This window comes from Tupaia chinensis, unplaced genomic scaffold, assembly GCF_000334495.1.
Source record: "Tupaia chinensis unplaced genomic scaffold, TupChi_1.0 Scaffold000704_1, whole genome shotgun sequence".
Classification (NCBI taxonomy): Eukaryota; Metazoa; Chordata; class Mammalia; order Scandentia; family Tupaiidae; genus Tupaia; species Tupaia belangeri.
In genome coordinates, this window is record NW_006160227.1 from 65,689 (window position 1) to 78,406 (window position 12,718).

At 45.0% G+C, this 12,718-nt stretch overlaps 1 protein-coding gene across 1 annotated transcript in view; it reads left to right on the forward strand.

The window, feature by feature from the left end:
- ATG7 (autophagy related 7) overlaps positions 1 to 12,718 on the forward strand; it is a gene marked incomplete at its 3' end in the record, with an annotated part of 183,734 nt that overhangs the window by 40,803 nt on the left and 130,213 nt on the right. Inside the window, 3 exon segments of the mRNA XM_014592471.2 lie at positions 1,187 to 1,264; positions 8,356 to 8,472; positions 9,800 to 9,949. Of these exon segments, the coding sequence (XP_014447957.1) occupies positions 1,187 to 1,264; positions 8,356 to 8,472; positions 9,800 to 9,949 (345 nt within the window).

Sequence of the window (12,718 nt, forward strand, 5' to 3'; positions counted from 1 at the left end):
TCCTGAGAGGAGAATGGAGGGGAAGGGATTGTGGCATGGCCATCCCCCCTAGGGGGTGAATTCTCACTTTCTGTCTCTCTGTCTCTCTCTGTCTGGTGAGCGCACGCGCCTTATAGCAAAAACCTCTCCAAAAAAAAAAAAATACACACACACACAAAAAAGGCATGTACACTCCCCAGAAAGAGAAAGTGGGGGAAGTGAGGAGGGGAGGAGAGTGTCTTCAGGGCTCAGTCTGATCCACTCTTTGATTTACACGGCCCTTGGTGGCCTGGCCCCTGCCGAACTCTGGCCTTCCGTCCCAATGGGATCTGGTCATCTTGAACTCCCTTCTCCTCCATTTTTCCTTCCAGTTGGGGTCTGGGGCACACACACAAATGCGCCCAGCACTGGGGTGAGACTCGAACTGTGGTTAGCCATGTGGCATCGAGCTCCCGTAACCCCTAGGGTTGGGGCCGGCCCGTGAAAGTCTGATTTCTGAAATACAGTGGTCAGAGAAGGAAGCCTCCTGCCTTCGGTATGAGGTAGGTCTCTCTCACATCCCTCATGATGGGAACACCTTGTGACTCAGGTGACGAAGGTCATTGTTAATAACCTGTGGTTCTGCTGTTCCTTGGGTGCCTGCCTTGGCAACTGGGTCAGGTCTTTTTTATTTGTTTGTTAGTTTTCTGTAGGGTGCTTGTGCTTGCCAGAGAGCAGGAAAGTGAGAAATCACTCCCAGGAGGATGGCTACACTGCAGTCCCTTCTGTTTTTGGACCAGGTCCGGGACGTGAACTGTGGAGTCGGTCATACGGGATCCAGCTACCTTAACCACCATGTCACCTGCTGGCCCTCGACCGTGCCTTTCATTTCTGTAGCCCTGTCCTCCTGGTTTAGAGTAGACAATAAGTAACTCTTTGCCGAAGGGAATCGTGAAGGCATGGATGTGGCCGGGCTGCCTCCCCTGTGCAGCCCTGCTGAGAGGGGGCACTCGCGCGCTCCCCCTTTGCTCGGATGCCGAGGGCCGTGGCTGGCAGAGAAGCGGCGTGAAGTGGGCAGAGTGAGGAGAGGGCCCTCTTGTCTCTGCACTAAGTGGTGCTGGCTGCCTGCAGGTAAGTGGCGCCTGGAGCTTTCCAGCTCCTTGCTCACTCGAGAGCGAGAGCTCGGAGGGGCTGCTTACCGCCCTGATGCTTCTCTTTCTCCTGGCAGATATGGGAATCCATCAAATCGGGCGCTGCTCTCGAGAACCCCGTGCTGCTGAACAAGTTCCTCCTCTTGACATTTGCAGTAAGTAAATGGCCTCTGCCCCTGGCTCAGCTCAGGCTACTCCAAACGGTCTGCCTTTTCTCCGAAGCTGTTACCTTAGACGAGTTATGGAAACGCACGTGGGCTCAGTGGCCGCAGAGCACTGGAACATATTAGCAGTGGGATGAATTCATGCCCCCTGACCCTGCAGGCAGTAGACGCAGGGGTTATACGGCACGCCGACCCAGCCCTTGCTATTCAGATGTGATAAAGCAGATAAAGCAGATTCAGGGGCACGAGCTCATCGTCGTTAAAATCTTATGTTTTTTCTTTTTGAATTATATTTTTTTGGAGAGGTTTTTGCCACAGGGCGTCTGCACTCGGCAGAAAGACAGAGAGACACAGAGAAACAGCAAGTGAGAAATTACCCTCCCATGGGGGATGGTCATGCTGCAGTCCCTTCTCCTCCATTCTCCTTTCAGGATCTTGGGCACACACTCACATGCGCCCAGAGTGAGTTTAAGCCACAGGCTCCAAGAACTCGAACCATGGTCGACTACATGGGAATCCAGCGACATAGCCATTACTCCGTCTGCTGGTCCCTTTCTATTTTTCGAATTTTAAAAAATAATTTGTTCATTATTTTTTAAAAGAATTATTTATTTAATTTTATTTATCGTTATCATTTTCAAATTTGCTACAGGGCACATGTGATCACGAGGGGGGTTTAGGGGGAAGGTGTGAGAAAGCAGGCCACCAGGTCCAGGACTAAAACCATGGTTGGCCATGTGGGAGTCCAGGGCCTTAACCACCACATCACCTGCTGGTCCCAATTTTATTTATTCATTCATTATTATTATATATTTTTTACGTTTGTAATAGGGTACATGTGCTCACACGAGAGAGAGAGAGAGAGAGAGAGAAAGCAAGCTGCCAGGTCTAGGACTTGAACCCTATTTGGCCATGTGGGAATCCAGCATCTTACCCACCGTGCCACCTACTGGCCCGTAATGTCTTGTAAAATACAGTCCTGCCAAGCTCACTGGCTGGTCCCTCCAAATAAGAGAAAGGGGCTTCTGGATTAGAGGAGTCCACACAACATGACGCAGCCACATACATTTTTTAATTAAAGAAAGAAAAACATTTTCTGTACGTGAGGTCTAATTGAAACGAACCTTCAGGGCAGCCTTGAAGAGGAAGAGAAGACACACGAGCGGACGTCTACTGTCTCGGGAGACGGGGCAGAGGGGCTGGGGGAGGACTGGCCTACCTGAGAGAGGCAGGAGGAAGGAGGGGTTGACTGTACAGAGACTAGCTGTGTGTGTACGTGTGTTGTATGTGTGAGAGGGGACTTTAAAACGTTTGTGAAATTCAAGTATGAGTTAATTTTGATGAAAACAAAATTTTGAAATCCATGCAGTTTTTTCATAATCTTCATTTTCCATGAACTTTTTATTTTTTTTGGGGGGGGGGAGGGTGTGTGTGTGTGTGTGTGTGAGTGAGTGTGCTTGCTCACCAGAGGGACGGGGAGAGAGAGGGACAGGGAAAGGGAGAGAGAAGACCCTCCTAATGGGGCATGGTCATGCCACAATCCTTTTCTCCAGTTTTTCCAACCTATCAGGATTTGGGACATGCACACACATTCACCTGGTGTGTTTTTCACGTTGCTGGGGCCAGAATCGGAACCACAGGGGGCCACGTGGGCTCCTGCCCCCATGTGCAGTGTGACTGCAGTGCTGCAGAGCGGCCCTGCACGCACTTTCTGAAGACCTCTCGTGTGTGTGCATGTGTGTGCACGCGTGTGTGTGTGTACCTGGTATCTCTACAATCAGCATGCACACATACCCCCTCACTAATTCATTCTTTCTAATTAGGTCGACTCGTGTGATAGTCTGTCCAGGGTGTACTCCGTAGAACCCTGTTGTACGTCTAGGCTGGGACCGGTATTCACCACTGGCAGTAACGGTGCAGTGGCCATATTGGTTCTTTCTGCCTGCTCACTTACTTCTTTACAATACAGTGGAAGCAGAGAGAGAATAGGTTCTATGGAGTGAGCCTATACACACGTCCGTGTTTCTGTGTTGCTGCGTCACGGCTGTATTGACTTTGCCATTAACCCTCTTCCCCACACTTCCCTTCCTTCCAGCTGGACATTTGCTTTTTGCCCTCCCTACCCCTACCCGGGTCTCCTGGAAGTCACCTCTGATTAGTTGTCAAGGTGGGGCCAGCAGGTGGTATGGTAGTTAAGCTGCTGAGCTCCCGTGTGGTCAACCACAGTTCGAGTCCCAAACCCAGCTACTTGGAAATCACACCAGGTGTGTGTGTGTGTGTGTGTCCAAAATCCTTAGAGGAGAATGGGGGCTAAGGAATTGTAGCGTGAATCCCCCCAAAGGTGATGTCTCACTTTCCCTCTGTCTGTGTCCTCTTTCTCCAGTGAGCGCATGTGGCGTATGGCAAAAATCTTAACAACGACAACAGAAAAGTTGCCAGGATGAAGGAGGGCATGGTGCCCATTGGTATGGACTCGAGTGCATACCTATCTACAAGGAGCATATGCTTTCTGTGTGATAGTGGGGAAGAGAGGAAAATATTTAAATTTGTTTTCAGATTATTAGATATAATTGGGCACTAATTTATATATTTTTCCTAGAATCATTTTATTTCACTTTATTTATTTTAATTTGACCAGAGAGGGACAGAGCGAGTAAGAGAGAGAAAGCCACCAGGTCCAAGACTCAAACTGTAGCCTACCATGTGGGAGTCCAGTGCCCTTAATCACCACGCCACCTGCTGGCCCCGTCATATATGTTTTTTAAGTTTTTGTTTATTTCTTCCATGAACAAAAGGGACAGAGACAGCCAGAGAGTGAGTAGGGGGGTAATGCCCAGGTACATGAATTCCCCCCGATAGGGCCCCAACACCTCAGTCCACCCCTAGCTTCAGCCAGCCCTGGATCGCGGCGTACGTGGGCCTGGTGTACTCAGGGAGGTCCCCAGACTTGAACCAGAAACCTCCCCACTTGGGAGTACCTCTTAGACCATTGTGTATTATGACTGCACCATCATTTGGCCCCATATTTATCATTCCTTCATACATTTGAGTAATTTTGTAGGTTCTCTACTCCATTTCAAGTATTACAGGTTAAAGATTTCTGGGTAACTTCACCATCAACACACTTTCTGTACTAAGAATTATTGTTAGACTATAATTGACCATTTGTATTTAGTGAGAGAAATAGCTCTTACCCACAGTTTCGAAGCATTTCTGAGAACCGGTATGTTGCTGGCCTCTTTTGTCCTTCTGTACTGAGTATTCTTAGCCTGGCCTTACAAATATTGAAAATCTCTATCTTTAAAAATCTTCAGACACAAAGGGCTTTATGTTTAATTTCATCGAGATCCTTTGTATCCTGTATCCTGGAAAGAACCCTAAGAAATGCAAGCCTTTTGCCTTTTAAGGGTGACCTGATAAAGCTTCTTAGAATCTGTGAGATCTTTCATCTTGAATCATTTAACCTTTCACTAAAGATCAGTTATGACAAATCATTTAAGTACAAAGAGGGGAGAGTAATCTCTGGAGGTGTTTTTGCTTTCCTTTCTGCTGTTTTTAGGACTCAAAGGACCAGAGGCTTCATTAATTTCAATTTTGCAGTTTGTTTTGGTGTAGCAAAAGCGGAATTTGTTCTTAGTTGATCAATTAGTAGCAGAATTAGGGACTGCAGAAACTGTAATTACTAGAATTTCTCGTCTGGACACATATTTATATGCATATTTACATTTAAAAAGTCAACAAAGATGATTTAATTTGTATGAAAAGTCTAGAGTCGGCACGTCCATAGAGACAGGAGCTAGATTAGTGGGAGCCAGGAGGTGGAGGAGGGGAGAATGGGGAGTTTCTACTAATAGTTATGAGATTTCTTTTTCTCTTTTTTCTTTTTGAACATTTCTTTATTTATGTATGTGTTTGTTGTGATTTTCAAGCCTCCTGGTACGGGACTCGAACCATAGTTGGCCATGTGAGAATCTAGTGCCTGAACCACCAGACCACCTGCTTATACCATGAGGTTTCTTTTTGGGGTGAAGAAGATGTTCTAGAATTAGTAGTGATGGAGGCAGAACCTTGGCAATATACTAAAAAACAAACAAACAACAAGCAAACACACAAAACACACACACACACACACACACAATTATACATTTTAGGGACTGGTGGGTGGCATGCTGGTTAAAGGCGCTGGATTCCCACATGGAATGGTCAGGTCCAGGACTTGACCACGGTTCAAGTCCTGGACCTGGTGGCTTGCTTTCTCACTTTCCGTCTTTCTGTCTCTTCTGGTCAAATTAAAATAATGATAACAAAATAAACTTAAATAAAATATTTTTTAAGAATTATACATTTTAACTTGGTAAATTTTCTCTTCTCATAAGCAGCCTGACGTGATCTTAGAAAATGGTTTGCTATTCACTTGGCCCAGAGAACCCCACAAAATCATGCAAATCAAGAGGTTCAAACCTTTTGTGTTCACCTTAAGAACACCAGTGAAACTGCCCAGGCCCTCAAGGGGACACGTATCCAAAAAGCCACCCAGGTGTCCGAAAGACGTCCCTTTACAGAAGCAGCGTGTGCCATTCCGTCATTATAATGGTGGAGTTGGTAGGTGTACCCAGGCCAAACAGTGGGCTGGACACAGGGTTGGTGGTCCAAAAAGAGTGCTGAATTTTATGGCACGTGCTTGAAACTGCAGAGAGTAACGCTGAGCATCAGGTCATTGAGCATATTGAGGTGAGAGGCACCCGGATGCCCCGGCGTAGGTCCAGAGCTCACGGTCAGATGAACCCACGTCTGAGCTCTCCCTGCCGCATTGAGATGACCCTCACTGGAAAGGAGCAAATTGTTCCTAACCCAGATGAGAAGGAAGCACAGAAGAAAAAGGTATCCCAGAAGAAAGGATAAAAACTTCTGGCACAGGAATAAAGTCAGCATAAAATAAATGTCGATAAAAGTGAAAACGAACACAAACATGGTGAGTTTTATAGTGTATGAATTATTTCTCAATAAAAACCACAATCTAACAACCATCCAATTTTTTTCAAGAGATTTTTGCTGTAGGGCATATGTGCTCGCTAGAGAGAGAGAGACAGAGACAATGAGAGGGAAATTGAGAAATCATTCCCCAGGGGTTCTGGCCACACTGCAATCCCTTCTCCATTCTCCCCCGGATCTTTTGGTATGCATGCACGTGCGCCTGGTGTGATTTTCAAGCCCCTAGGTCTGGGGCTCGAACTGCAGTTAGCCACATGGGAGCCCAGTGATGTAACCACTACGTCACCTGCTGGCTCTACAACCATGTTTTTATTCTTGGCAAGTTTCAAGAAGAAATAGTAACTTGCCAGATAACTGCATTAGTGCGCAGTGATTACAGACAGTGGGGGAACGGGAAGCTGCCCAGTACTCACGTGAGTCTGAGAGCCTGCCACGTGAGTGATGGAGGAGGTCGGAGTGAGAGTCAGCAGCCCGAGTTCCCGTGTCAAGGAGAACCTCGCAGATCCTCCCTCTGGTCACGGCTCCAGATGGCGGAGTGGTCGGATGTTCCCATGAAGACATGACTTCTCTGTTATCCCGGCTCCTTAGTACCTAAAACCGCTGTGATGCTTAGATTCAGTCCTGCCCTCACTCACCTCTTCTCCTTGTGATGGCTGGGACTGGGGTTTATTCCTCTATTTTATTTTTTAAGCAGTTTATATATTTTTTTAAAGAGGTGTTTGTCATAAGGGTGTGTACTCACAGGGGAGAAAGAGAGATGGAGACAGTGAGAAGAAAAGTGAGAAATCACTCCCCGGGGGAATGGCCGGGCTACAGTCCCTTCTCTGTTTTCCTACTGGGATCATGAACACACATACACATGCCTGGCATGATTTTGAAGCCACCGGGTCTGGGACTCGAACCGTGCTCAGTCATGTGGGAGTCCCACAACATACCCACTATGCCATCTGCTGGCCCCGTTTGTCTTTTTATCGGTGTCTCATGTTTTGCTTTGAGCGTAGCAAGTGCTTAATAGCTGTTGACTTGAATCTCACCAACAGGCAGCATTAGATGAGATCATCTCAGGCCGTGTGCAGGTATAAGACTGGCACAGCTTCCTTAACTGCATGCTCACTGTATTTGACTGTGGAGACAATGCAGACTGTGTTTGGAGGCAGTGCCCCGCAGGTGGTCCACTGAGTATGTGTGATCCAGTGGGAAAAAGCTGACGTCTTAGAAGTAGGGTTCCCAGCAGATGACATGACGGGCTCCCCTGGAGTCAACCACGGTTCATGTCTCGGACCCAGCTTAAAACTCATGCCAGGCATCTGTGTATGCATGTGTACCCAAAATCCCAAGGGGAGAATGGAGGAGAAGGGATGCAGTGTGGCCATCCTCCCCAGAGGGTGGTTTCTCACTTTCTGTCTCCCCAGCACGCACATTTGCCCTATAGCAAAAATCTCTCTTAAGGGGCTGGCAGGTAGCATGGTGGTTAAGGGCGCTGGACTCCCACATGGCCGACCACAGTTTGAGTCCTGCACCTGGTGATTTGCTTTTTCACTTTCCCTCTCTCTCTCTCTCTCTCTCTCATTTTTTCCCTCTTTGGTCAAATTAAAATAAATAAATAAAGTTAAATAAAATAATTATTTAAAAAATAAAAACTCTTTTAAAAACAAAAACAAAAACAGAAGTAGAGTTCTGATCAGTTCTGATCCTTTCTCTGATACTCACCATCTTTTGTCATTTAAGCTCTTTATCCCTTTCTATGCTTCAATTTCTATTAATGGGATAATACTAGTTATCTCCCAGGCTGGTTTTGTGTATTGAACAATAATGATGAATAATTATTGTACATTTTTTGTTAGAGGTCAGTAAAGTGTGTTATATTTATTGTTATTATTAGTATGCGGTACGTGTGAGTATTTTGAATCATGACAGAAATTCGGTATTCTGTGAGTTGTGTTAGAGATAGGAATATTTGACAAGGTGGACATATTTTATTTGCATCAGTTTTTCTCTCTTAATTGCTTATGAGATGTTACATTAACAGATGCATTTCAGTTTAATTATTGGTTCTATTCTAATATCCTATCTCGTATTTTTTATTTTAGGATCTAAAGAAGTACCACTTCTACTACTGGTTTTGTTACCCTGCCCTGTGTCTTCCAGAGAGTATACCTCTCGTTCAGGGGCCAGTGGGTTTGGATCAAAGGTTTTCACCAAAACAGGTATTGACAGAGAAAACAGAGTAGGTAAAATTGGGTCTCGTGTGTAAACACAGTAATCTGGTTCATTTATTTTTTTTCTTTCATTTATTTATTTTTACATTTTTCCACAAACATTTACTTTACATAGCAGAAAATTTTACCTCATACTCCGTAATTCTTATCTGGTTCATTTTAAAGACAAACAGTCACGGCTCTGGATGAAGAGGTGGTAACTGGGGACCACCCCCACCCCCCCAAGATGGCCCTAAGAGCAGACTTACTTATAAAATGTTCATAAAGTCATTTTGAAGAAGTAGTAAGCAATAGTTTTCCGTGGTTTGGGGTGAAATGCTAAGGCAGTAGGAACATTTTGAAAGACTCCAAGAATTTACCAAAATGTGGTCTTCATTTTCAGTGCGAGGAATCGTACTGTAATAAATTCTCGGAACAGAGCCTTTGAAACAAAACTGAAGACATTCTCCTCCCTCGTTCCAAATGGTAAACTCTCCGTCAGGAATGCTCCATGCAGAGCTGGTCATTGCCATTTAAGGAGCCTGTTAAGATCATTAGAGACGGTCCCCTGGACAGCAATTAAAATAATCAGGCTAGGGGATGTGGGCCCTACACTAGACAAATCCGATTGTTGTCAAGGCACGGTGAGCGTCACTGTGGTTCGAATTCATGGAGCTCATCAGTCATTACAAAATGAGATATTCAAACCAAGGAAACATTCATTACTGATTTTCTTTTTTAAAAAAAAAAACTCAAGTAAACTAAATTCAAGGTCATAGTCTGGTGGAACGATTTTCTCAAGAAGAAATCTAAGTGGGGGAAAGGATTATGAATGGGGATCCACTACTGATGGGCACAGAGTTTCTTTTAGGGAGGACAAAAATGTCCTAAAGTTATTACAGTGATGGTTGGATGATCCTGTGAACATGCTAAACTATTAGATTGTCAGGTAAGTCATGACGTATCTTTCTGTTTTTCTATACAAAAATGCGTCATGACTTTCCCGACGACCCAATACACACATTGAATTAAGAGCTTTCAACGGGTGGATTCTATGGTCAGTGAATCATGTCTCAGTAAAGTCATTAGAACCACCACGCTGTAGCATAAAACGTTTCATTGTGTTCTTTATAGATCCCACCATGCATGTGGAAGGTGTTAAAAGAAAAATTAAGTGATATTATTTGGAAGTGCTTTTACGTTCATTGCTACAAGGGAGGAACGGGGCTGCGATCGGTCATTTCCAGTCTCCTGGTGCCTTTGGTTCTGTGTCAGTTTTTAGCTCAGAAGCAGGTATGTGATTGTCTGGAGAGTGATGTCCTGTTTCCTGTTTCAGATCCAAGCCCTCGAGCGTGCATACGATGACCTCTGTCGAACAGAAGGAGTCACGGCACTGCCTTACTTCTTAATCAAGTATGATGAGAGCACAGTGCTGGTGTCCTTGCTCAAACACTACAGTGATTTCTTCCGAGGTCAAAGGACAAAGGTCAGAGAACCCTGGAGTATTCTATTATTATCCAGTAATAAAACTTGAAGTCTCTGAAGTCCATATTTGATAGAGTACTACAGAATTCAAACTTACTTAGATCGCCTTAGCCCGCCCAAGGCTATTTTAGGACGGTCTTTATCTCTATCCTCTTCTACCCCTGCAGTTCCAAAATCAGCTCCTCTAGGGTTTCCTAGCTCTGTTACAGCTCAGAGTCATTTGGGATTCCTCACTTGCTGTTCATGTGAAGTTATTTCAGTTTTTCTCCCTGGTGTATTGTACATCCATGTTTTAATTTCTATTCTCAGAGCTGCCTCGTAGTTCAGGCCCAGTCAGAATCAGGTCTTCATTATTTCACACCTAGAAAGAATCTTCTTGCTTCGGTCTTGCAAAAAACCACGATAGAAGAATCTCGCTCAGACTCCTATTCGCTGTGTCATTCATTGACATGCATTTCCTTCTAGTCCCAAGCTACCGTACCTGCCTGGTTTTCCCACTTTTTTTCTCATACACCACTGCTCCAGCTTAAGCTTCTCTATTTTCCACCGGTCAAATGTGCCTAGAACTTTCTTGGTTCTTTTTTCATCTTGTTGTGTCATTCTCCTAAAACCTAGTCTACCTGCAAAAATCTGAAGAAACTCTCTTTTTATTGAAATCCTACCTTCGCCCCAAAGCATTTTCACAGATATGGCCAGGTGAGCTCTCTCGTCATCTGAACTCACTGTCCTTGTCCCTGAGTCCTCATTCTGGAGTGTGCACCTTATAAAAGGTCCTTCCTCTGTCATATTAGACTGGAAGCTCTTCCAGGGCAGTCCGTGTCATGGATCCGTATCTGTGTAGTGCCGCGCACTTATCTGAGGCCTTCAACAGAGCTTTTCCGAATGAAAGAGTGCTATGTTAATTAAGCGTCTTTTAGAACTGATCAGGTAAATAGTAGGCTGTTGCAGCCACCCAGGAGATGGCGAATTAAAAATAACGGATTGACGAGTATTATGAAGTTGCAAAGTCAAGTGGAATCATTTGAATAGTTCATGTAAATAATCAGAGCTGGTAAAGAGAGGTCTCTAATTGATGTCTTGATTATTCCTTAAACTGAACTGAGGGTGTCTTTTTTTTTTTTTTTCCAAGCACATTTTAAAAATCAACTTCATTAGCATTTTCTTCTTTAGAGGAAGCCTTTTTCAAAGAAAGAAGTGAAGAGTGAATTTTTATTCAAATTCTTCTCCCCAGATGATTTCACAGAACGGTAGCTAATGAGTACCAGTAAGACCAACCATTCATTTATTTGGAGGGGTTTTTGCTATAGGGCATGTGCGCTCACCAGAAAGAGAGAGAGAGAGAGACAGTGAGAAATCACCCCCCAGGGGGGATGGCCATGCCGCAATCCCTTCTCCTCCATTCTCCTCTCAGGATCTTGGGCACGCACGCACACGTGCCTGGTGTGAGTTTAAGCCACCGGGTCCAGGACTCGCACCACGGTTGACTACATGGGAGTCCAGCGACATAGCCATTACGCCAACCATTAATAGTATAAAGTTGGATCTAGTGTAGGGTTCCGCTGTGACAGCAGGCATGATTAAATAGCCATTTGAAAGCACCTGTAGGTCAGGTTGTATGTGACAAATAAACGGTCTTCCTCTAAAGTGCAGCTCTACCAAATTAATAACAGTTTCCGAAGCACTTTGCAATTCAAAAAAGGCTTTCACATACTTGTCTTTTCATATAAACTCTGTGAAATAGGTGTTATCAATATCTGCATTTTCTGTTGGATGAAAAGGAGACTCAAAGTTATGTGGCTAAATTTCCTGTTTCCAAAGCCTGTGTCCGTTTTATCATTCCATCTTCACCTCGTGTAGGTGGAAGCATTTCTCCACTCGACGTCTGGAACCAAATAGATGTGGGTATTGCACCCAGCCCTGTGATCAGGTAGCTCTGGGACCTTGGCGGTACTGGATAATCTCCCCTCTCCGCAGTCCATCTGTGAAGAGGTGTTAATTCTACCTCCCTACCCAGTTTTGTGGCGATTACACAGAATCATGGGAATAAAACAGTCAGCACGTAGTAGGTGATCACTCTGTTTCCACTTCCTTTTCTCCTCAGCCAGAGCATGTTTTGAAAAACCGAGCAGATTTCGGGGCGCCCTATGAAGTGTTTTGGTGAATTTACTCATGCCTCATCCCTGAGCCCAGTTGCCTACCAAGTTCAGGCACACTGTCCCTCACCTGGTCAGGGTCGTATCTCGGGACAGCTTCGGATTACTCAGCCCATGTGTTGAACGTCTTCTTTATGGCTAGAAGTTGTGAGATACGGGGGTCAGTGGGTGGCATGGTGGTTGAGGCACTGAATTCCCCCATAGCTGACCACAGTTCAAGTCCTGGACCTGGTGGCTTGCTTTCTCACTTTCCGTCTCTCTCTCTCTTGCTGTCTCTCTCTGGTCAAATTAAAATAAATAAATAAATAAACAAACAAATAAATCTTAAAGAAAAAAAGAAATTGCATTAAAAACAAAAAGAAAAAAAGTTGTGAGGTAGGTACAATGATCCCCTTTCTGATAGAACCTGACATCTTCTGGGGAAGATGAGACATTGCCTCACATTCAAGGTAACTAGAAATTCAGGTCATGGAGGAGAGGGGCCAAAGAAGTGTACAGATGATCCTGTGGCTGTTTGTCTACACCCCATCTCTATTCCAGAGAGGACCGACAAGCTGTGCAGATTGGTGGCCTCTTAGGAACTTCACGACTGGAGCGGGCCTCCTGGCCTCTGGTTC